The sequence below is a fragment of the Pavona decussata genome, unplaced genomic scaffold (genome assembly GCF_977016875.1).
Source record: "Pavona decussata unplaced genomic scaffold, jaPavDecu1.1 SCAFFOLD_322, whole genome shotgun sequence".
NCBI lineage: Eukaryota > Metazoa > Cnidaria > Anthozoa > Scleractinia > Agariciidae > Pavona > Pavona decussata.
The window spans coordinates 326,974-352,735 of NW_028145712.1; the positions used below are offsets into that span (position 1 = coordinate 326,974).

Genomic DNA, 25,762 nt, shown 5'->3' on the forward strand with positions numbered 1-25,762 from the left:
ACGTAATCTCAGATATTGTCGTGGTTTGCGCGCGCATGCACGCAAGTGAGGTCAAACACGTGTGAACATTTTGACGGCGACATGACATAAAGACGTTTGATCAGATTTCAATTAATAATGATTTGTTTAATAAGAGTAAATTTTCCTGGAGTGATTGGCGAATCATGTGGAGTGTTTGAAATTTTTTGAATGTCAGCTTTTGACAGTTGGCAAACAATAACCTGAGCTCATTTTACATGTAATGCTGCTCGGATTCCGTCGATTTCGGTTTCATCCCGAAGAGGCGCATCGAAAGAATCTTCTCATTTCAATAACGCAGAAGGCCTGACTGCTGGGTTCAACGAGATGACATGAAAACTGAATTGAGCGGCATAACGTCGCCGACGGAAAGACGACGAATGGACGACGAATCTCGCGAGCGAGCGAACGGCTTTTTGCCCGCGGTTGTCGCTCAAGTGGCAAAAGAAGAATTACAAAAATATCTGAAATGCAAGCGGATAGGCAATTACCTTCTTGGGAAGACAATAGGAGAAGGGTCATTTGCGAGAGTCAAGCAAGGATTTCACGTCCTTACTGGAGAGAAGGTAAGGAATATTCAGAGATAAACACGCTAACAACACAATAATGTAACACTGGTCTTTAATCGTAGTTTAGACGGGTAAGCTTTGTAACTCCGTAGTGGAAACATTGGTAAGTCCCGGCACAACCGCTAATTTCTTAAACAGAGCAGAACGTATCATTAACTTACTGCTGTACGGTCACGATTTTGAGAGACTTTTCTCGATTACTAGGTGAAACAATACGGCCTTCCGGCCGTTCTGGCCAACTTGACAACGAAGGCTTAAACGACGGAGCCCTGTCAAGTCTGACAAACAAAGTGTGAGGATTATGTTGTAGTCGCCAAAACTAATTAGACAGAAAATTGCGAATTACTTTAATATTATAATGATTTTTCTTATTTGTCGAATTCACCATGCGTGGCAAATTTTTACAAAACGCCCCATGCGCCAAGCTGTGTACAAAATAAAAGTGGTTGTTTTACGTAAATGTTAGGAATGTACGAACGTGCTGAAAGTTTAACGGTCTGGCGTAATAAGTAATAAAATTTGCTCTTGAACCGGGCAGCAAATTGGATCTAACCCTACATCCCACGCTATTTTTGTTGAATTTTTTCTTCGCGTGAATTTACCGAAAATAATCATCATGGCGACAAAATTTCAATTTTCGTGCCTGTGCGCGGGTATAGTTAATAGGTTTATAGTTTATGTGAAAAAACCAAGAGTCTTAATGACATCTAACATCTCAACGTGGAGTGATTTCTATCTGATCCAGTCCTAGCACCTTTTTGCTGTTTCATTTGCACATAACAAAGTAGCTTTAAAAAGTGCGAAAGCTGCAGCATTATAAAACGAACGGAGCTTTTCAAAATCTGTCACTACTTCTTAGACAAAACAAGTCAAATCGTAGTCATTAGGGAATATTAAATTTTCAAAACGAGCCAAGAGGAGAGTTCAATTGGTCACCGCTTTACTGATATTAATTACACACTGTTGTTAGGGCCTCTCGTTCAACTCAGAAGTAGTATTTAAGTTAAGATGTCTGGCGCTCCAGTCATGTTTGACCACTCTCGCACCGTTTGCTATCTCGCAGACAAGTCTGTCCGATTTTTAATAACACAAAGCCATAGACTGTGTACACAATACCGGTTTATTTAAACAAAAACATTTTACAATGAAAGGCGGGGGTTATACGATGTTGACATTTCTATTAAACAAAAAAACTATGGTTCAAAAATTAGAAATTAGTTGTATTGGCTCTTGTCTGATTAAAGGTGAATATTCCATCATGACATGGCATCACTAAAAACTGCATTCCTCTTTGAAAAGTATTAAAACGGAATATCTAGCGAGCCGCGAAAAATGGCTCCACTTTAAGTTTTTTATCATTCATATTATCAATATATTGGACTATATTGGCTCATAGGATTTGACCGCATGAGATATTGATATGAATGTAAGGGAATCTTTCGTATCCGCAAGTAAATTGCCAAGTGAACGATCTCCAATTGAGCTGAGCGTTATACCTGTGGTGTCCTGTGGCGTGAAAATGTTACAAAATAGCCGGCAGCCCTACATTTTATTTCTAAACTTGGAGTGAGCGAATAGCGTTTTAGCAACGACAAAGCTTATCTTGTATGCGTCTTGACATAATACGGTCAATTTGAAAAGATTTAAAATTTCGTCGATGTCGCTGCATGAAATTAGAACTACGAAAAATAAGTGGTTTAGAGGCAATGCGATTTCAAGATGACGGGATGGCTTTGTATCAAAGTTTTTGTCCTCAGAAAGTGGCCTTTGAACGGGTTGAAACCTAAGTTTGAAGTGTTCCACCATGTGATTTGAATACACATGAAATTCGAACTTAAAGAAGTTGTCCTTTTCGTTCCGTGAGGAAAAAAAAAGCTTTTAGGTATGCGATTTCAAGCTGAGGAGTAACAGTGGATCCCTAACCAAAGATTAGCATTTTTCTCATGCGGAAGCGGATTGATAACTCCTATGACACACTTGTGACAGAAAAGTGGATACAGCACGGCGGCTAATGAGCAGGTCACACGAATTAAACTGACCTACATGTGTTATCCGAAAGATCTTTACTAATTACATGTCACTCAAAGAATGGTAAGCGATAAGGGCCGGATCCAGTGTACAAAGTCAGTGAAGGGTTAAGAGATTTTCCCTGCTTCTGCAATGTTTATTTGCCAGATATGAAGTTTTGTCATTTTCTGGTGACAAATTTGAGTAATGTGTTGAAGTTGTATCGTAAAATAATTTTGTTTCGTTTTAACTATCAAAACTGCGCATGCGGTTCTTACGTTTGAGTCTGCGGGTTCAAAGACCTCCAAGTATGACGATTTTAAAATCAGTTGAGCAGTGCTTTGCTGTCAATGCCCGGTGTATTCAACAATTATACCACAAGCGCGCGCGTTGAATATGCGTGGCCACGGCCGGCGTAACACGCCTCATTGGCTATACTCATTTCATATCAAACAAGCGCGACTGGATTAAACAACCAAGAAATATGGGTAAATCTTCCTAATGTTATCAGTTTTGCAAGAAGGATCCAGGTCGGTAAACCATATAATGAATATAAACTCAGTGATTCTTTTTGAAGAGAAGCTTGACTTCAAAAAATATCTCGATCAGAAGGCTGCTGGTTCGAGGCCGGTCAGTGCATTCTATTGTTTTCTAAGACAATTAAGAAACTTTAATCCGCATTGTCTCCCTTTACCCAAGGATGCAAGGGATACTAGCAAGAACGTAACCATACAAAGCTGTTGGGAGTAGGAGATTGTTTATATGATATTAAACGGTATGACTTTCACAACGACTAGAGATAATTTTTTTTAGCGCGTTCAGGTGAACCATTTTCAGGGCGGTGTGAACCTTTTTTCGCAAAGAAATCGCTGAAGCTAAAAGTAAACGAATAGTCATCGGAATGGCAATGTCAATCCGGTACAGCTACTGGGGTGATCTCGCATAGAGATAACTTGTACAGGTACGATGGGAGGCTTTGGAGCAGTATCATGTAAACAAATATGGTGCTGCAAAAGAGAACCGAGATGAACTCGTAGCAGTTTGGAAGTTGTTCAAAAACATAAGCACAAGCGCAAGCATACGGTAAAGTAAGGGAACTGAATATGCGCAGCGGTTTTTTTGTGTGTTTATCTCACACCGGTTCGCAGTCTTGATTCGTGAAAAAAGCACAAAGACAAGCGACAAACGTATGCGCAGTGTTCGTGATTTTGAGTGCTTATGTTTGTGCTTTTTTTTCGCCGGTTTCTACAAGTGAAATAAAGGGTTTAACCTAGAGTGTGGCATTGTGGCATTGCAGACGTGCACCAAATTCACCTAAAAAGAGTATGTCCCTGTTACAAAGAGATTTGACAACTGTTTTGAAATCGTTCTGCACTGCATGCCTGGAAAGCCTATGTTACAAATCTAAACTGCCATCAAAGCATCTCGTGACCTTTTCGGTTCACAATTATATTATCTCATAAAAAGTTTCCTGGCCATCTCTCATAATATTGATTTTACACCTCCGATTTATTGTTAATTTAATGTTCTGTGTACGAAGCTGAAAAATCTTGGGCTCCTTTGGTGAAAAAAGCCTTCTTACAGAAAAATCTCCGAAGGAAGCCGAATTGGTGCTCGAATAAACAAGGAAAATTCGCCCATACACCAGCATAATTAACAAATGAAAACAGCTTGGTTTCCTTTCCTTGTACTTACTGTCTACTACCCAACACTTTACAAATGCATTTTCTTTTCGTGTTCATCGTAGGTTGCCGTAAAGATCATAGACAAGAAGCAAGCACATCAAGATAAATATGTTGCTAGAAACATGCGACGTGAGGCAAAAATCATGCAAATGGTTCGACATCCTAACATTGTTCAGCTCCTTGAGGTGGTGGAAACGGAACACAGGTAAATGAATAATTATGCACAAATATCACCTCCCAAATAATTATGTGTTGTTTGTAATGCATCAGTCAATTCCAGCAGTAAACCGCCTTCCCCCCCCCCCCCCCCTCCTTCCCCACCCTCCCCGTATTAGTAGGCCATTTTTCCACATTGTCCGTGCATTAGCCTATCCCAGGGCATTTGACAGGCTCGTGATTTTTGCGTCATAGCACTCTCACTTCATTCCAATGATAATGTAAATCCACAGAACGATCGGTGACTGGAAAGATAATGAGAAATAAAACTTGTTTGAGACTTAGTTTGGTCTGAAATGATTTTCATTAGAATGAAGATAAGCTCAGAAACGAAATAATCCCTTTTTTTTTGTTTAGGTATCTGGACATTTGAACGGTTTGTTTTCCAAAAATCCTAATGCTTGGTGATCAGCCCGGGGGTGGGAGGTAGGCACTGCTGGAAGTGACTGACGCATAGACTCCGGTCACCCTTTCCCCATAGAACATAATACGAGAATTCTCTCCGTTTGTAAGGAAAAAGCGGTCGTTTTGGTAAAAAATCAAACGGAACGGTCCCTTCTACTAGCAAAAAAATCTGATACCTTCAGAGGTTTTTCGTTTTTTCTCTTTTTTTTACCGGATTAGTTGGAATTTCACCGTACCATTTGCTTCGGCACACTAGTTCGATGTTGCTGGATGAAACACTTACACGCGGTTTCTTGCTCAAAATTTCCTGTGAAAAGGGCCGTTCCATTTTACTTTCTATCGGAACGACCGCGTTTTCAATAGAAATGAAATTGCACTGTTCCAAATGACGGAAAATTCTTTCCGGTTTTTCTATACAAATGGAAAGCGCTCCAGAAGTTCGCATTAGCAAGCCCAAATTAATTACTCTAACCAATCAAAACAAAAGTAAACAGAGCAATATAAACTAATCAGAACTCAAAGCGAATACCTCCTGCAACCGGCGCCAAGCGCGGGAAAAGCGTGCGGGCAAGTCACGATTTGGTTTGGTTTTGCTTCTCATTGGCTGAGAAAGTGGTGCAATTGTTGTTAACCAATCACAGAGCGTAGTGAAGCAAAACCAAAGCGAACTCGAAATTACTTTCGATACTCAATTGAAAAGGTCTCGTTAGATTCTGGTTTGGCTTTGGCCTCACTACCATATAACCTGACATGCTTTCACTGTGTAGGACTTTTGGTTTTGTTATTCAGGCTTTCCTTTTGGAGGGAGGGAGGTTGGAGATCCAAATTCGAAGATTTATCAATGAACAACAAGTCATCAATAAACAACAACTTTATTTCGTGAAGAATGAAACTTTAACTTGCCCGTACGATTCAACTTTCCAGGTATTACTTGATTACGGAGCTGGCCGCAGGGGGAGATCTTATGGATTACATCTGCTACCGGAGAAAACTCGGCGAGGTAGAAGTTAGGAAGTTTATCCGGCAAACTGTTTCTGCCGTGCACTACCTTCATCAGGGAGGAATTCTCCACAGGTAAAGTGGCAACTTCATATATCCTTTTAATCCCTGACGCAAACGGCATTTTGTTTTCTCATTCAAATCAGTGACTATCCCTCATTTTGCTACTGCTCTCGAGACACAGATTAGTGTGATGTATGTCTTACATGACGTATTCATTTGAAAAACGAAATTGAAAAATTGCAGAGGTGACGTGGTCACCAGCATAGAAACAAGGGGTGAGAAGCTTGTGATTGCAATTCGAAGAGGACAATTTACTTGACAAAAATTCATATAAATTTCCATATGTTTTTAACATTATGGCATTTTGTCAACTGACTCTCTTAGGGTAAAACGAATACGGGGTGAATGGGAAAATTTATTAACCGAATGTTGGAGAATTAAACGAAAGGGGTATTTTCATTTGATCTTAACCAATTAAAGTTACGCTCCTCTCACCCTGTGCCCTCGCGTTCCATTAACTAAATCATATCTTAGCTTCCCTCTCCCTTCAGCACTTTCCTGACTTGCCACAACTACGTCTTATTGTGCCAAAAGAGAGCAATGAAAACGAAAACGAAAACGAAACCTTGAAATGAACTTGTATTTATGTTTCAATCAGTGATAAGTGAACAATATAGAATCTTGAAGTCAGAGTGTCCAAGACTGACTTGTCAAACTGTAAAGTCAAAGAAATTTTCAGTCAAAGCCCCAACATACGATGAAGTAAAGAGTCCATTGTGATAGTATATCCACTGTTAGAAGTATACGTGTTTACTGTTACTATAAACTAAACGTATACTATAAACGTGTTACGAAACGTCTAGATTGCGGATTAAAATGAATTCACATGCATTCTTACTTCATCATACAGGGATTTGAAAGTCGAAAATCTACTTCTGGATGACGACTACAACATCAAGATCATAGGTAAACTTTTAACTAAAATTACGTCATGCTACACGCCTGAATAACTATGAACTCATACTCGCAGCGCGCGTGGCAAAGGTGCGCAACTTCCCATCAACCCCTGCTTCCGCGGTGGAGGCGCGGTGCATGGTGTTGTGGTCAGCGCGTCGGACTTACGATCCAATTTTTTCCTTGGAAAGATCGGAGGGCTGCTAGCTCGAAGCTTGGTTTGTTTCTACATCGTTTTGGCTCTGTACAACAATGAATGTCATTTCGTATTTTTTCTCTACACCCGAGTATACATAGAGGAAATTACACGGCGGCGCGAAGATAAGAATTTTATTTTGGAGTGGCAAAAACAATATTTTACGAAAGAGCGCAGCGAGTGAGTAAAGTATTGTTTTTAACGCTATAATAGGCCATTTGTGAGTTGCTTTGGACCTCATTGTGAAAGCAAGGCTAACTGCAAAGTTTTTATTATGAAAATTAGTTTTCATTCATAGTCAAACAAAACTAATTCGCATATGAAAAGCTTTGCACTTAGCCTCGCTTTCATAATGAGGTTTAAAGCAACTCGGAAATTGCCTATTACCGTCCAGATTTTCTTTGATTTCATACAGCGTAAATGACCAATCTCGTCATCCTTCATCGGATGTAAAGGTGCGAAAAACCACCACATCATTTTACAAAACTGTAATCTTTTACCCATCAGAGCGCAGATCAATGATATTTAAAAGATAAGTCTTAAACAGCGGAGGCAGTTGAAGTGTAAACTATGTAATGTTTAAAATACAAGCAGCAGTGTTTTATCGTGACTTAGAACCGTTTTACACCCGGTAAAACATGTCTGAGCTGATTTTCAAAAAGGTGGCTACAGAAATTGAGCACATTTTGAGACTTTCTAAGCTGAAGGAATATGCTAGTCATTAACAATACTCCAGTTACGGTTTATCACAATAAAGTAAGGTCAGGAAATACTATGAAAGAGAAAAGAGGGGCTTTTCTTTGGAATTAGACGTGACATTGACACCCGAGTGAAATGAGACATGACCTGTGATCCGACTAAACAAGTGTGACACTTGGTAATTATTAACGGCGCCAACGCATCTTAAATCTCAACCAAAACCCGGTCTTTAAGCGCTCAAGACTAGCCTTCCACAAAAGAATCGGCTTAATCGGGGCAAACCAGCGTTTTAAATTGATTTTCCGTGTTAATTATAAGTTCAAGACGTAATGAGAATCACGCCGAACGAACATCTGGAAATTATTTATGACATTGAGTCCGGAAATCCGTCCCAAAACCGCACTTCTCGACTAATCGATGACTAGCCTAACAACGCTACAGTTATAACGGCGAAAAATAATAGAATAGCTTTTCAAACTCACGCTTCTTGAAGAGAAAATCCTTGCCCATTCTTGCTAGTGTTTTCCATATCAGCTTATATCCCGGATGTTGAAATCAACATTTGAAAAGGGAAGGGTTAGCGCCCTTTTCCACCACAAAAATATACTAAGTCTTTGGCTGGGTAAACAATTCGCGAAAATTTCACGTTGCCCGAAAAGAACTCATCCCTAAGACCTACTTTTTAAAGCCAAAGACTGTCACCTCCTCAAGCAAAGCCCACAATATACAAGCCTTTAATAGTCCAAGCCCGAGTAACTGAAAATTACTCGTTTAGCTTAAAAGAGGACTATTGGTAGCAAGCATATTAGTACGAGGCAGAAACTGCACTCGTAAGACTTCTCCCCTCACTAGACTTAATGATGTCCTCAGGAAAACTTTGCTTCAGGAAGCCAAACGAAACGCTAGGTCTAATGACTTAGTTCTGATCTCAGAGCGCGCGCCGAATTCAAAGCCAAATCGTTGCGCGGTTAGAAGACGTTTGAGAGAGAGTGGGGCTAGGTTAGCAAATCAGGGAGGGAGGGGGGGGGGTAGTAGAAAAATATTTTGGTTTTATAAATATTTGCTAATGACCATTGTAATCTATTAAGTTACTGATGTGAAATTCAATAAGAAACGCTAAAAAAAAAAAATAAATAAATAAATATCTTAAGAAAAGGTAACAAAAACGTCAATTTCTGTAGCCACCTTCTGGAAAATCAGCTCAGATGTGCTGCGAGTTTTTTGAACGGCTTCAAAAACATTCCTGGAAAAGCGTGTGTCAAGAGAGTTCATAACAATGATGCTTTTGTGGACATTGGAAATTAGCATACGAGAAAACATTAAACACCGTATACTGATAAGGAGGAGGTTTTATCGGGTTTTAAAACCACTGCACGTGATGTTTTATCGACCATTTGATAGGTCAATGGGCTTATGAATTATTAATGAGTTTCTGAATGCTAATTTTAAAGTAGACTCGACGTATTAAAACAGACTTACTTAGACAGTGTCTTTTGTACTTTCTTCTTTTCCAGACTTTGGTCTCAGTAACACCATGTTTGTACCTTTCTCTGACGGCCAGTCCACCCGGGAGTTCCTCAAGACCCAATGTGGGTCCCCAGCGTATGCCGCCCCAGAGATCCTGGGTCATAAACCTTACGGGCCTGAGGTGGACGTCTGGAGTATGTAAGTACAACGAATTTCATGGATGTTACTCGTAGTCTAAAAATGAAATAAGAAAGGCTTTACTTTTCTTCTGCTTGTTGTCTTCGCTAATTCACTCCGGCGTCTACTCATCTACCTTCAGTATCAGGGTCAGGCGAGTGGAGGCAAGCACGAGGCGAGCGGGGGACTCGCCAAGAAAACATAAACGCGAATCTCACGTTTGTCTTTTGCCGTAGACGCGATTCTAAATCTCTCTATTTGCTTTTGCGTGAACGTTAAACGCCGTTTTCAAATTATTCAACATCTCGTCCATCGCGCGCTGGTCAAAACTGACATTTTCTCTTTTCCTTTCAGAGGGGTAAATATGTACGCAATGTTGACTGGCAAGCTACCCTACACGGCTGAACCTTTCCACATCACCACGCTCTACAACAAAATGAAAAACAATGACATGAATCCCATTCCTGATCATCTATCTGCTGGTAAGTTTGTACATTTGGGCCATCGGTGCTGTAGTCTAAAGCCCCGTCTAGACGAGCAATTTTTATGTGGCAACTGTATGTGGCAAATTTTACTTGCCCGTGTAGATGGCTCGACAAATATTTGTTGTTAATTTGCGTCAGTAATAATTTCGCACAGCGGAGATGACCATGGAAAGGCAAAAAGAAAGATGGCACCATGCTGGATGAGCAAATGTTAGGGACTGTAGGGACTGGGTTCTACGGATGACGTTAAAAAAATTGTCACATTTTATGTGGTATCTTGTCTACACGGACAATTTTTTTTATGTGGCAATTTTTATTTGCCACATAAAAACTAACACGCCAGCTTTTCAGCAAATGCAGTTGTCACATAAAAATTGGTCATTTCTCATCATCTACACGGGCAAATAAAAATTGCCGTATAAAAATTGCTCGTGTAGACGGGGCTTTAGATATCAGCGGTCTCTTTCTCCCAACCCAGAGCCCGGGGAGGGGTGAGGCGCATGTGTTTCCCCGCGCTTGACGCTGCCAGGCGGCTCAAACCCAAGATAGGAAAATACACGAAAAACTTGAGCGCTTTCCATTTGTGAGGAAAAACCGGTCGTCCCGGAAATCTGATGGAACGGTCCTTTCCACTGCAATTTTTTCGGAAATAAAGGATTACCTTCAAAAGTATTTCTCTATTCTCGTTTTTACCAGAATTACCGTAATATTACTGTTCCATTTACTGTGGCACATTAATGCTATGCTCCTTGGTGTGAATTCACGCGGTTTGCTTCCCAAAATTGCCAGTAGAAAGGACCCTTCTATTTGATTTCCCTCCAGTACAACCCCATAATAACGGAAGAGTTCGAGAATCTGTTCCATTTGACAAAAACTTCTTACCGGGATTTCGATACAAATGGAAAGCGCTGCTTGACGCTTGCCTAGTGTTGTGTTACAACTGTTTGAATTATAAAGATTTGTATTGGAATTTTAGAAAATTCTGAATGATTGGTGTAGCCCTGTATTATAATCCTACTGAGGCATTTTTCGATTTGTCAAAACATCGAAGAGATAAGAAGTCTAGAAAGATAAAGCAATTTTTTTTTTTAAATAACAGGAAGAACCTGCCTCCCCCCGTAAACGTTTTACTTGGTTTTTCCTTCCCTCTCCTCCTCCTTCTCACCCCCCCCCCCCCCTCCTCCCAAAAAAAAAAAAAATGAAAAACGCAACTTGGTTGTTTGAAATCATTTCCCTTTTCTCTACAACAGCATGTAAAGACCTTATCCGGCGGTTTCTCACGTTTAACCGCGAGCAACGGATAACGCTTGAAGAGTGCCTCGGCCACGAGTGGCTGCGGAAGGGATATGATGGTCCCGTGACTCCTATCCTGTTCCCGAATTACCCGCGGGATGAGGAGATGGACAAGAACATCTTGAGGCACATGACGGATAAAATGGAGTTTGAAGAGCAGGAGATTATTGACGCAGTCACACAAAACAGGTTCGTCGGTGTACTAATGTCACATTTGAAAATCTTTGAAAAATCTTTGAAAATCATTGAAAAAAAATAGGTATCGTTTAGTTTGCGTCAGAACGAGCGCAATGTGTCAACAGGCCGGTAACCCCGAAATCTCTTCTAAAATGTTTAAAGATACCTTATGCGCGCGTTTAATCTCAATAATTTTTTTTCGAGTTGCCAAGGGGAATCTGAGGACATTAGTGCGTGCTGTGATTGATGAAATCGGGCAAAATCCGCAAAATTTTCATGCTACACGTTATTTGAGCGAGATTGAGTAAGAGTAAGACTTTTCAAATCTAGTTCACGTGCTTTAGCTTGATTCTAGAATCTCCTTATATCTGCTGGTAAACAACGAAAAGGAACGGATGGTTCGCAGGAAGCGACTACTTTGAAATTTCGAAGTCGTAACCCTACTCAGATCTAAAGGCCCTTATTAATAGACCCTTCTCCAAAATGGCGGCCGAAAATTCAAATAAGTTAAAATTAAAATCGTATACCAGCACTAGAAAGAGCACTTTTACTTTAGTAACCCTGCAAAGTTTCACCATATCAGGTGTGATATCAGCTGAGGAAATGTAAGTTGAAAAATGAAAAATTTACAGACGTTTGTATGACTGAGGGTATGACGTTTATATACCCCCAGTCATACAAACATCTGTAAATTAGTCAAATTTCATCTTACATTTCCTAAGCTGATATAACACCTAATATGCTGAAATTCTGCAAGGTTACTAAAGGTGGTATTTCCAGTGCTGGTATCAGTTTTTCATTCAGTTCAATTTTAACTCATTCAAATCTGTTGCCGCCATTTTGGAGAAGAGTAAATTCACTCCGTATCGTTCACTATTCCCTTGTAAAAACACACAGCTGTATCCACCATATGCTAACTAATAGAAGGATATTTTTTTATTATTCAACACACCGTCACACTCCCCAAATTTGGTCATGGTACACTGAATATTCGTCGTCCGTAGTCCGTAGGCAACAGATATCCTGCGATATACGTAATTTCACCGTGTGTCGGGAAGAAAAAGGACAAAATAAATATCGTATCATGTTTTCTGCCCAAAAACTGTGCTTTGTTATCAATTTGTTTAATAATGAGACAATTATCCTGCTCAATCTTGCAGAAAATCCCCTGATTTTTAGCCAGCGGCCTCGTCGGCTAAGTATCAGGCAATATTTTGCTCGATTTCGCAGGATAATAGTTAATTCTGCTCCTTCATCGCAGGTCTACCTCATCAGCCACTGTGTACCACCTTCTGAAAAGGAAACTAAAAAAGTACTACATCAAGCATCCTGGAAAAGCCCAACGCCCAGCGAACACCGACACAGTGAAACAAAGCACTGAATCTGTAAGGAACTCTCGTGAAACTGCACAAGAAAAAGAAAATAAAAATCAGGTTATAAAAAGACCCGAATGCACAGTGGCCACAGCTGTGCTGTGCGATTTTAATGACAAAGAGGAAAAAACACAAAGAGAAGAACAAGAAATTAAAGATGAGGATCCTAAAAAGCTGAAGGTCCCAACGTGCCGCAGACGACTTTCTTCTCCGAGTCAAGAAGATTTGTCAGTTTTAAATGGAGAACTTTCCGAGAACGCAGGCAGCCCCAGAAATGATACAGGTACCGGGAAACTTGGCGAAGATGAAACCGATGGTGTAGAGAAGGACGAAACTTGCAGTGTTTTAAGCACTGCAGGGATTGAAATCACCAGAAAGGACTCTTTGAATTATTCGTCGGTTGAAGTCATGGCGGTGAAAGGTCGCAAGTTGTCCTTGAACTTATCGCATATTTCACTCGAAAGCAAAGTGACAGTGGACCAGGAACCGCTGAAAAATGCGTCTGATAAGAATTTAGATGAGCATGGAGATAGAGAAAGTAAGGAAACCGCGGAGAACGTTTTCAAAGAATCTCCTCGACGCGCTGAATTAATTCCGAGCCTTCCGCAGGACAAGACGTCGAAGTCACCAAGGCATCCAGGCCCTAATACGCCATCCATAGGCAAAGTTTCTCTTATCAATTCCAAGATTATTTCTATCCCACTGCAGCAAACGAAACAGGATTCGCCCGATAAGGTAACTGCGAGGAATTGTATTTTTCAAGTATAAGGGTACGTTCGGTTGACCCTATTCCGGAAAATGAATACATACAATGATGACAAGAAATTCCTTCAAAGAGGTTTTTGGACTTACTGGAGTACAAAATGACTCTTAGGGTATCGTGTGTCAGCGAAAGTTTGCAGAAATGTCTTCTCAAATTTACTTAAGAAGAAAAATCTAATAGCTATTCCGCTTATTCTTACTCCGAAATACAGTCAATCGAACGCAAGCTTAAACAGCGTTGTACAGTAGCCTCTATTAACTGTCTCTGCTATCTCCTTCAAAAACTCATTAATAATTCATAATCCCATTGACCTATCAAATGGTCGATAAAACATCACGTGCAGTGGTTTTAAAACCCGATAAAACCTCCTCCTTATTATTATGCGGTGTTTAATGTTTTTCTCGTATGCTAATTTCCAACGTTCACAAAAGCATCATTGTCATGAACTCTCTTGACACACGCTTTTCCAGGAATGTTCAAAAAGCTCGCACGTGTTTTATCGGGTCTAAAACCACTCGGCAAATCCCGATAAAACCCTGCTGCACGTGTTTTAAACATAACATAGTGAGTGCCCACTTTACAGCTTTAATTCTTTCAGACGTAGACTATTTTACTTTCTCTCCATGTTTAAATCATTTTACAGCATTCAGGGATTTCAGATCACGCTATCTGCTATCTAACAGAAATTGGAACTAATCCCCAGTTGTCCTTATAACGAGACTCAATGACTTCAACTTCAAGTTTGTTATTAATTTTCTTAAATTTTTCATAAATTGTTGCTGCCTGTTAATACTGAGCCAACGTGCCAATCAAGACGGGTAGTAAAGGAAGAAATACGATAATGAAAAACAGTTGGATATAAATAAAAATGGATAATAAATTAAATTAAATAAGAAGAAAATATTAATTCGTCCATTCAATTTACAATTTACAAGTTACAAAAGAGTTTTCATGCTATACTTTGAAGTGATTTGATGTTTTGAACAACTGAAGGTGGATCTTCGTTCTTAAAATCTTTATGAGCATCTTGTGTATTTGATTTCGGGTGTTTGCCTTTTAGTTGTTTTAGGTGGCTCGGTACGGTATTCTATAATCTTGCTCCGAATCTAAAAAAAAAAAAAAAAAATGGGTTTTGTATTTCTAGCCTCGAGCGCAGTTATGACTCCAGAACTGAACAGCGCTCTGGGATAACGAATCTCAATCACTAAACGCAATCATTTCTACTTCCCAGGTCAAATTCCATAACAGAAGGTTTTCCCTTCCTCAATCCTACTTGCCGTCCAGGAATCTGGGAACTAACCAGCAGAGACAACATCTCACCAGTCCTTTTAGTTTCACATCGCATCTGTCCCCCTCGGACTCAAAGCAAAGAAACAAAGATTCGCCCGTTCTGCCGCCATATGGTCTGTGCTGCCAGTTAACAGCGGTTAAAGCTCAGGACGAGCCTAGCGAGCCTGTGGCACATGCCAAAGAAGACAATTCACGTGGTGAACATGTGGCTCAGTGCAATGGACTAGATTCTAGACATGCGCAAACGCGGAGAAGTGTGTATTGTCCTTCTACGTCTAAAGACAAAGAACAACAGCGATGGAAAAGGCATTCAATCGCCACGTCAGGAGGTAAAGAGTTGCTGAAAAGTATAAACAACACTTTAGGAAAATTGATGGAGGTACAAGAGAAAAATGAACCGGTAAAAACGCATGGTCAAGAGAATTTACTTTTAAGGTCACGCTTACCCCCTGCGACACTAAACGGACCACTGAAACGTGAGACGCCCATAGAGGGTGTTAAATTGTCTCTTATTCAGGAGAACGCTGGAGTAGAGCGAGTTAAAGAAAGGAGAAACCCTGGACTGAAGATAAGCTGCAGCGTGAAGGACAGTCACTCGCATAAAGCGCCGGCCTTATCGAGGTCGAACTCGACAAGAGAGCAATCTTCAAACAGGGAAAGGCAAACTAAATTAGGACCGTATGACAGGGCCGCTCGGAGGCGGAGGAGAAGGACGATCGAAAACAAAGCTCCAATCACAACAAATAACGACGCTTTATCGAAACTGGATGAGAGCGCAAGCTTACGACGTCATTTGCGCGATGACAAGAAGGGCAGTTCTCATGAAACTCTGCGTCGATCACGTGATTCGTTAGAAGAATTTATCTGACAGGTCACGCGATAAAAGGATAAAAAAAAGTAACACATATGATACGACACAAGGTTAACTTTATTTATACAGAACACCATGTAGCATAAAATTTTCGGGTGATCTAATTTTTCATTTCGCAGGTTTTTCAGCCACCCGCAGGAATGTATGAGCACGAGCGTATGATAGAGCGGTTTTCAATTGAGTGTCGAAAGTAATTTCGCGTTTGCTTTGGTTTTGTATTACTACGCTCTGTGATTCGTTAACAAAACTCGCGCCACTTTCTCAACCAATGGGAATCCAAACCAAAACCTATCGTGTTTTCCCGCGCTTGGGGCCAGTTACATGCATTTGCTTCGGAATCTGATTGGCTCGTTGTGTTGTTTATATCTGTTGTGATTGGCCAGAGTAATTACTTTCGTTTTGGTTTTACGACACTCAATTGAAAACCGCTCTAATCTCGAAACACGAGTTACGATCAGAGGGAGGAGTCTCTATTACTCGTGTCTTACTGTTTACGCGCGTCCTCTTTGTTTATCTTGTAGCTTACATAGTGTAACTATACAAAAATTTATAACAAAAAGTTTCTATATATTTATGATGTCAGCGAAAAAAAGCCACTCGTTGGAGTGTTAGCCCTCGTTAAAGAAAATTTAATTAAGAAAATCGTTATAATTTTATCCAAAGTAATTTTGAAATTTTATACACTTAATGTATGGTCTCGAGGGAAACAGTTAATTTTCTTTTCGTCTCGGGAAACATCAAGAATGGAGGGAAAACAAAACTAACCAGTATCCCGAGGGACCATACATAAATGCTTTGTTATATATTTAGACTTTCCCTTCAACAATCACAGCAAAACAAACAAACAAACAACTGAGAGGGCAACAACTGCGGCCCGGTCGGAATACATTTGTGTTTAATCAGGGGCACGTGACCAAGAATCAACCAATCACAATGCTCGTTTTGTTGAGTGAAAGTCTAGGTATATAACGAAGAAGGTTATTATCTTGAGTTCCGAATTGATAATTACTTATTTTTAAAGAAATTAAAAATATTTTTGAAGACAGTATTATCAAATGTATTGATAGAAATAAATTGTTAATTTGCTGCTGAGGTTACTAATTATCTGATTCCGTCTTTTTTCTGAATTCAAGTTTAATCAACAGTTCAACACAAAGTGAAAACAAAGCCAGTGTGGCTGCGTACAGTTGACGGCGTTTTGAACGCGGAGACAATACGGCAAATATGAGATTGGCGTTTACGTGTTTCTTGAGATGAAAAAATAGATGAAAAAAGTACAAGACAATTCTGACCTTTTATTGTTAACGCAAAACTACTAATTTTCCTGAGAAACTGAAAACGGCGAGTGGAAAATGTAAGGTAAACATGGTCACGTGGTCATTTTTGCCGTTTGCCGTTTGCCGCAAACGTGATGCTTAGTCTTTCTAATGTTCGCCTAATTAGAGCGAGACAGGAGCGCGCAAACGCTAAGATTTGATGTTTGAGCCAAGAACTCACCTCCTCCTCAGACTTCTCGTGGCTTCTCGCTAAAACTGTACCACTGGTCGAACCTAACACGGTGGATATATCTTCGCGCGCTCTGATTGGCTACTCCAGATAGTATTTCCTGTTCTCCTCCTGGGAGACGACCCTGGGACGGGACCCTGGGAACGAGGCTTGGATTTCGCGCGCGAGTTTTTCGGTTTTAGAGTTTATAGGGTTAGGGTTAGCGTGACCGCAGGTTAAGGGCACCTTGTACCTCCAAAATCCCTGCATGATTTTCCGTGCGATGCTTTTGAGAGTGCAGACCTAACACTAACAGTCGGCATTAACTCGTTGAAACGTGAGCGCAATTTTACGTATTTTTGAACACATGCATAATAAACTTGTGGATAGTCCCATGCAGGCCTCGGTTGTTCAAAGAGCGGATAACTCTATCCAGTGGACAAATCGCTATCCCGCGGATAAAAAGTACTCCAACCAATACATTTTTAATATCCACTGGATAGCGACCTATCTGCTGGATAAAATTATCCAGTCTTTGAACAACTGGTTCCAAGATTTTTCAAAATAGGCCTTATCACGGTTTTCGACGCCATTTTGACGAGTAGGCAAACACGCTTGAAATAACAGTGTTTGTATGGAAATCCGATGTCAAATAATTTTCATAAAACATCGCTTCTGAAAAATTCATGAATTGGAAACTTTTGGCACTAGGAAAAGGATTTTAAGAAAAAAAATTGGAGGGATGTAGCTGTGCCAGAAAGCATCCAGTCGTGTTTTGAACTTTCCATACATTTGTCTATATTTTTTTTCCCGCGAACTATATTTAGTAGCAGTTCACGGCTGGTTCGCTACACAGACAAATGTATGGAAAGTTCAAAAAACGACTGGACGCCTTCTGGCACAGCTACATCCCTCCAATTTTTTTTCTTAAAATCCTTTTCCTAGTGCCAAAAGTTTCCAAATCATGAATTTTTCAGAAGCGATGTTTTATGAGAATTATTTGACATCGGATTTCCATACAAACACTGTTATTTCAAGCGTGTTTGCCTACTCGTCAAAATGGCGTCGAAAACCGTGATAAGGCCTATTAAAGAATAGACGCAAGAACAATTTCATTTGTCGAGAAACTGCGAGTAATCTTTCTGACTCAGCAAATTTTTTCTCGCGATCACGTGCCGCAAGATCGCCCGAAGACTCTGAATCGATATGCCTTCAGTCGTAAGGCGAAGGCCGATCGCGGGGACGCCGCGAAGGGGGTCCGTAGCCGCGTGGAGGTCTGGGCTCTTTACCATTACCAGTCTCTTAGCGGTTGCATCGCAGAAACAAGTATGGCGGATGATGGCGGACAAGCTTGTTAGTGGTGCAATGCTGAATCTTTTTGTTTTTGTTGCGAAGGCAGCTTTGTAGTTTTTGCTATTCATACCATATTGCTTTAAGGAGGATAGAGAAAATACTTTGGGATCTTAATGATGGATTCAAGCGTCAAAATTCTGAAGATTCCTTCGAACAAAAACCAGCCACATGGTAAGATAAAGAATGCTAAATTGAAAACCTAACATTAGCTTCGCATAGCTTTCCTAGAGTTTTAACTTAAGCTTACTGGCTAACCTTAATACGATTTCCTCTGTCCGAACCTTGGAAGCCATTTGCTCGTTCCCTTGAATTCTCATTACAACCAAGACTTGAAAACAAAGTTACAAATTAATCTATAACAAGCTCAAGAATGTCAGGATTGGTTAGACTTTTGAATACTTTACTTTGGAACCCTTTTTAGCAAAGAGCCAGGTTAAGTTCCTTGCAAATCATTATGAAAGGTAAAATCGCAAGGTGTTCAAAAATAATGTGTGTGGCAAGAAAAAATGTTTTTGAAACCTAAAATTTGAAACAACAGTGACAACAGATCAACGTGCTTTAGCCCTTTAACCCCTACTATCAAACAGCAAATTTTGTCCCCATACTTTTCTTATAAAATTACTGGGGAGAAGTTGTAAAAATTCACCTTGGGTGATTATATCCTTAATTCTAAAGACCTCAGAGGTTGCATAAGTATTGACATTACAAAGAGAAATTTGATGCTGATCACGGTTAGGGCTTTAAGGGTTAAGAGTAACCCCCAAGCCTTAACATGCACAATTTTTAACCCAATAAGCTGCAAGAATTTGAAACCCATATCAAAGATCTTTGGTAATGTACCCTGGACTTAGAAGAGCTAGTAACTTCAGCTGCGTTCTTTTTTTGTTATTAGAAAGTTCCTCGTTGTGCCAAAGTACTTTGAATGCTGCAGTCACTTCTCTGAAAGGCGGTCATGTCATTGCCCTCCCTACTGATACCATTTATGGCGTTGCAGCACTTGCGCAGTCCACTGAAGCTGTCAACAAGCTGTATGAAATAAAGAAACGACACGAGGAGAAGCCAGTGGCAATCTGTGTCGGAAAACTGGAAGATGTTCACAAGTAAGTTGTTCACATAGGTTTGCTAAACCCACCACTTGCTGCAGGATGGTTAGATGCTCTTTACCATTCTCCCTCAACTTACCATAAGTTCTGCTGTGGGATTTTAGTGTGGTTTAAATTAATGACAAATAAATAATCAATAAATTGTCTCCAGCAAAACCCCCTTTTGTCGTCATAATTTTATAGCAATACAGCTGTACTTGTGGTGAGATAGGTCAACTTATGCTTTTTCATAGAGATCTATCCACAACATAAGTGCTTATTTAACAAATTGTTTGATTTAGTGATAAATTATGTAACCCTTGCAAAAATTACCCCAAATGAAGGTTGGTTAATTCAATCTGTTATCTGTACATATAAACTAACTCCTGTAAGTTCAGTGCAGCCTTGCAATTTCAATCTTCTTATCAGTGGTTGTTTATGTCACTGTTGAGATAAAATAAGGTTGCTAAAGTAATGAAGCTGGGATAACAGGCTAGCTTAGGTGTTTGCTTACTGTATAAGTTAGCTTGGTAGCCCCAGATACAGATTTGTTATCATGAACATGTAACATTGGCAAAGTCTTCACCAACCAACCAACCAAACTTGGTTCAATTTTAATCAGGGATTAGCATTAATCTGCTTTTGAACAGCTGGGTCCAGGGTAAAGAAGGACAATGTAGAATCATATTTCTTGTCTAAGGAAATAACATGATGTATGTATAGAAAAAAATGGAATCACCTTTTACAGGGTGTTAATAAACAGCACCACAGGAAAGTACATGTAAGAACTGCCTTGTACAGTGTGATAAACTGTACCACTAGAAAGTATTGCTCAGTGTAATAAATTTGATATGAATGGTCACACATTAGGATTTCATCCACAGACTCCTAGACCCATCTAATACAGCATAATAAACAGCACCACCGGAATGTTCTGCTCAGTACCCTTCACTTGAATGGTCATAAACTCGAGGATTGTATCCATGGACTCAGGAAGGTAGAACTGTACAGCATACTTAACAGTACCACAGGAAAGTACTGCTCTGTAGCTTTTATTTGAATGGCTACACTTTAGGATTTCATCCAAAGAATCAAAAGTTAGAACCACCTTGAGCGGCGCAATAAACAGCACCACAGGAAAGTTCTGCTCAGCAGCTTTCATTTCAACGGCTGCACCTTAGGATTTCACCCACAGAATCAAAAGGTAGAATCACTTTAAATTAGTTCAAACTTTGAACCTGGGATTGAAGGGTCATTGATCAACATAAACAATAATTTGCTTGTTTCTTTTTGAATATTCAGATGGGGAAAAGTGACCATTGGTGATGAGATTCTTCAAGACCTACTTCCTGGTCCAGTAACTCTCGTATTTGAAAGGACTGAACAGTTGAATCCAGGGCTAAACCCAACCACGCAACTTATAGGAATAAGAATCCCAGATCATGCTTTTGTTCAGCAGTTGAGTTTAGCTTGTGGTGAGCCACTTGCTCTGACAAGTGCAAATGTGAGCACGGTTGGGCAAAGTAGCTTAAAAATTGAGGTAAAGTGAATGACTGTATTTTACTCTAACTAAACATTGCTTACATGTTTCAAATGTACATGTGCAAATCTTCTCTTTTGATCTGTATATAGTTCTTGTAATTTTGTACCTCTTCAATGCCCCCTTACTTACTAGAGGCAACTACCATCGATAAGCAGCCACGTCCTGAAGACTAGTTGACCTTAAAATTTTTATCTACCTTCTAAGTTTAATTTGGCTTCTGAGTTGAGGAAATGAATGTTTGCTATTACATGTAATAAAAGGAAATAAATAGATTAAGATAGATAGTTAGATAGATAGTTTATTAATAAATATAATGAAAACATTGCTGCCCAAAGTCTGAATTTCTTATGTACTGTTACAACTCATATCATTTACATAATACAAAAACTAAAAAAATTATTATAAATAATACTCTATGCTATAAACTTGTAATAGATAAAGCTAAATGGATAAAAGGGAAAATGCATACAACACCTTTAAAAACTAATCACAATATTGTTCTGTCAGTAATTGATAAAACGTTGATTTGATGTAAATGGTGATTTTTACAGTTACGTGTTCTTGTTTTCAGGAATTCAAAGAAATCTGGTCAAAGCTGGATCTAATTCTTGATGGTGGTGTGTTAGGACTGACCGAGCAGTGCCGCAAGGGGTCAACAGTGGTGAATTTGTCAGTTCCTGGCAAGTTCTCTATAATCAGGGAAGGAAGGTATATGGACATATTGTTTGTCCACGGTCAAATAGATAATTTCCAATAATTATTATTTGTGACTGTGTAGGTGTGTACTAATTGAAGGGCTGGGAGCAAAACATTGGCATGTCCTATGTTGAACTTTAGGTCATTTTTTTCTTTTTTTCAGATTTGCGGCACATTTATAATATGGCCTACAATAAGGTTTATTCCTAAGACATACCTCTGTATTCTCTTATCCTGTATGGGTCATCATTTTATGGAAAACTCCTCGGAAAAGACACTAATAATTTGGTGATTTGCAAAAACAAACTTGCCCTCATCCAATGTATGTAATTTTCACTGAAATGACGGATGTGAAAACACAAAAAAATGATGGGCTATGTTTGGGATATAAATCAATATTGAAAGAAATGTGATGGTGAGAATGATGATTATTCTAGAAAGTGATGCAGGCATACTCGGAAAAAAAAAATCCGAGTGCTCCTATCAGGAGTCGAACCTAAGACCTTCCGATTACTATTTCGGATGCTCTACCACTGAGCTACAGGAGACTCGTGGGAGCTAAGGCCATTAAACTAGGTTCATGGGACAAACATCCTGCATACTGCTAGGATTTGAATGTCGAACGTGTGGTATATGAAAGAAATGTGATGGTAAATTTCCAGCCTGGTGAATGAATGAGAATGATGATTATTCTAGAAAGTGACGCAGGCATACTCGGAAAAAAGAAATCCGAGTGCTCCTATCAGGAGTCGAACCTAAGACCTTCCGATTACTAGTTCGGATGCTCTACCACTGAGCTACAGGAGACTCGTGGGAGCTAAGCTTACTGGACACATTGTTTGCCAAAAAAAAAACCGGTGCAAATCAGAACAACACAAAATTTGACATACATGTAGGATAACCATGCTCTCATTAGTCCCTTTAATAATATTTACTTACAAGTTGTCAATCATCTGTCTTTGGTTAATTTGCATAGGTATGTACTCAAGAATTTTGTTATTTGGATAACTATATGAATATCTTTTAACAAAATCAAATTAAATTTTGATGACATCAACACGTCCTGCATCTTTTTCACTTTTTTCATCATTAATTTTATCTTAAAACACTTGCTAAAATCATGTCAATGCAATCTCAATCTTCTTGTCAGTAGTTAATATTATGTAACTGAGATAAATAAGGTTGCTAAAGTGACAAAGCTGGGATAACAGGCTTGCTTAGTTAGTAGTTTTAATGCTCACTGTATGAGTTAGCTTGGTAGCCCCAGATACAAAAAATTGCACATGCATTTAACATTAACTTTATTTTCATTTCAGGCCAAATAAATTTTGTTTCAGACTAAATTATTTGATTCTGGACCAATTTCAGACAAATTTTGAAACACTTTCATCATCCAGAAAATATTTCAAACATGAGGAAGAGGGTTCACTTGATTCCAAAACACCAAGAAGTCGGTTGGAAAAAACGAGGCATGGCCAAGCTTTTTAAACCAATTTGGAGGTGTTTGGAAATTGAATGAAGCACTCTTGACTCTCAGAAAATTCTCAAGCTATTTATAATTCTCAGAGAAATTGAAAGCAGAAGTTAACCAAATTTTATAATTTATTTATTAAGATCACATTTCCAAACCTCTTTCTCTGTTATGAAACTAAAATGAATTTCCCTTGTTTTGACTTCATGAATTGCTAAGTCAATGAGTTTGAAAAATAAGCTTGAAATAGGCTGGTATTGCAGTGAACTCCTTCTCTTTGCCAGGGCTGTCAACCTCACACATCTTCAAATATGGAGAATATGACTTTCCGGCCAGCAATTACAAAGTGCCTTACAGAGGCGTCGCATCAAGGCCAAATTCACAGGTTCAGTGGGAGGGGGGGGGGGGAACGTACATTTAAAACAGTACCAGAAAAAACGCTACACATTTCAGACTTTATTGTCAGAAAGACGAGTCTACGACAAACCGGGACCGAGACCGGGAGATACGGTTCAAAATCTGGAGACTCCCGGATTAAGGGAGAGTTGACAGCCCTGCCTTGCTGATGACAAGAGAAGTACTGTATATCAACTTAACACTAAATGAATGTAGAACACTGCACCACTGGTAAAAGTCTCTTTTTTTTTGTTTTTTTTGCAACTTCTTTTACAAAAATTTCTGCCTAACATGTTTGACAGACTTTTGGCTGGGCTGCAGATATGAGAGTTATTCATTTTATTCAATTAATCTGACTTAATGCTTGCTTTGCAGTGCCTATAACCAGACCATCAACATTCTTAGTGAGAAATATGGACTGGAGGATTGCAGTAGCTGATGTGCAGCCCACTGCTGCTCTGCTTAAGACATTTAAAGATAACTTAGAAAACCATTCAGCCAGATTGCTCCTCTGTCATTGCTTGCTGATGATGGATTCTCTGATTGGAGCAGCAAATGAGCAGACAAAGCAGTTTATTTACCGAGTTGACTCTTCATGTGTGAATGAAGACCTATGTGGAAGGTGCAAGCATGCCACAGATGCTTCAGAGAAGGGACGCCAGGGACGTCAGGCTGGTTGCTGCTTTCTTCTCTCCTTGACTTCTCCGGAACTGCTGCCACTCTCTTTGCAGCCTCAAAGGCCTCGCGCCCTGGTGGAAAGTCTGCCTAAGCAGGGATCTACCTTTGGCAGTTCTCCTCCCAGGTCAAATGATATGCTGATGGCGCAGCCTACAAGGTTGCAACTTAACCCGCTGCTTACTTTCTTAACCTGTGCAGCTACCTGACTGTATTGTTTAATGGACAAAGGGAAAGTTTAATCATGAATTTGAGCCTTTCCTGGCCTTTCCAGAAAGCCCGCCTTATGTGATATGCAAAAAGGGAAAAGGAAAGCAAGGAAAAGCAAACTTGAGGACTTCCCCCACCCCCTTTTCCCCACCCCCAACCTCTCCTCTTTCATCCAGTTAATCAAAGCTAAGTAAATACTAATAAAAGGCTAATTTACATGTACTGGTTAATCAGGCTAATTTGGTGCAATATGACAGAAAGTGAGTAAGTGGGCATAATTTATAAAAATCTGTGGTGCCCTGTGGTACATCTAGTTTTTGAATAAAACAAATTTTCACCCTGTGCTACTCCAACAGAAAAATAACATGTACTGTACATAATATGGTACATGTTTGAGGTAAACTGGCCCATGCGATTGAACCTACTAATTGGACTGATAAATCAGTACGTCTAAATTACATTAATTAGCCATAACAAATCAATCAGTGGTAAACTAATTATCAGTAATATTGAAATGTCATCCACTGGATCACAAGTAACATTTATTTACAATAAGTCAGATTTTTTTTATATTTTTTTTTTGACAAGTGTATATAAGGCAAACTGCATGTAAAAGTTGTGGTGCAAAATTATCCATTTGTATTACAAGAGCACAGCTGTTACAGTACAACTGCTCCCTGGAAGAATCGGATACAAATGGAAAGTTTTGCACAATTTCTATATTTAGATGCTGCAAATGATAATAATTGTAAATAAATGCAAACACCTCAAAGTAGGCTTAATTTATAGCTAGCAAGTAATAAAATGCTTTTATAGGAAGGCTGAGGTCTTTTTTATCCCTATATATCTCATAGCCAACCACCTATGGTACATTTCAGATCACTTGTTGTCATTTTAGCTCAGATTCACCCAAGTTTTTGTATGTGGCCTTGAATTCCTTCAGGAAACATTGCTCCAATGTTTTATCCGCTTCTGTGCACTGCATGACAGAATAATCTCTGCAGTGTATGGTAATTAGTGTTAAAGTGAACCCATGGATTTCCTACTGTGCGTTACAGTCAATCCACGTCACGTGTGACCAGTATTTTTGAAATTTGAAGGGAGTTTTTAATAATAATAATAATAATAATAATAATAATAATAATAATGATAATGATAATGATAATGATAATAATAATAATAATAATAATAATAATAATAATAT

At 39.4% G+C, this 25,762-nt stretch overlaps 2 protein-coding genes across 2 annotated transcripts; both read left to right on the top strand.

Moving 5' to 3' along the window:
• Positions 1-49: 49 nt before the first annotated feature.
• On the top strand, positions 50-16,316 carry LOC146453801 (uncharacterized). Its single transcript, XM_085096154.1, has 9 exons — positions 50-584; positions 4,342-4,484; positions 5,825-5,974; positions 6,813-6,868; positions 9,266-9,416; positions 9,750-9,877; positions 11,131-11,362; positions 12,612-13,458; positions 14,718-16,316. Exons 1-9 carry the CDS (start codon positions 351-353, stop codon positions 15,642-15,644), a joined length of 2,868 nt encoding a protein of 955 aa, XP_084952280.1. The 5' UTR covers positions 50-350; the 3' UTR covers positions 15,645-16,316.
• Positions 16,317-18,451: 2,135 nt separating this feature from the next.
• Positions 18,452-25,400, top strand: LOC146453802 (threonylcarbamoyl-AMP synthase-like). Its single transcript, XM_085096217.1, has 5 exons — positions 18,452-18,656; positions 19,378-19,585; positions 20,870-21,107; positions 21,682-21,818; positions 24,049-25,400. The coding sequence occupies exons 1-5, from the start codon at positions 18,599-18,601 to the stop codon at positions 24,110-24,112; spliced, it is 705 nt and encodes a 234-aa protein (XP_084952343.1). The 5' UTR covers positions 18,452-18,598; the 3' UTR covers positions 24,113-25,400.
• The last annotated feature ends 362 nt before the right edge of the window (positions 25,401-25,762 follow it).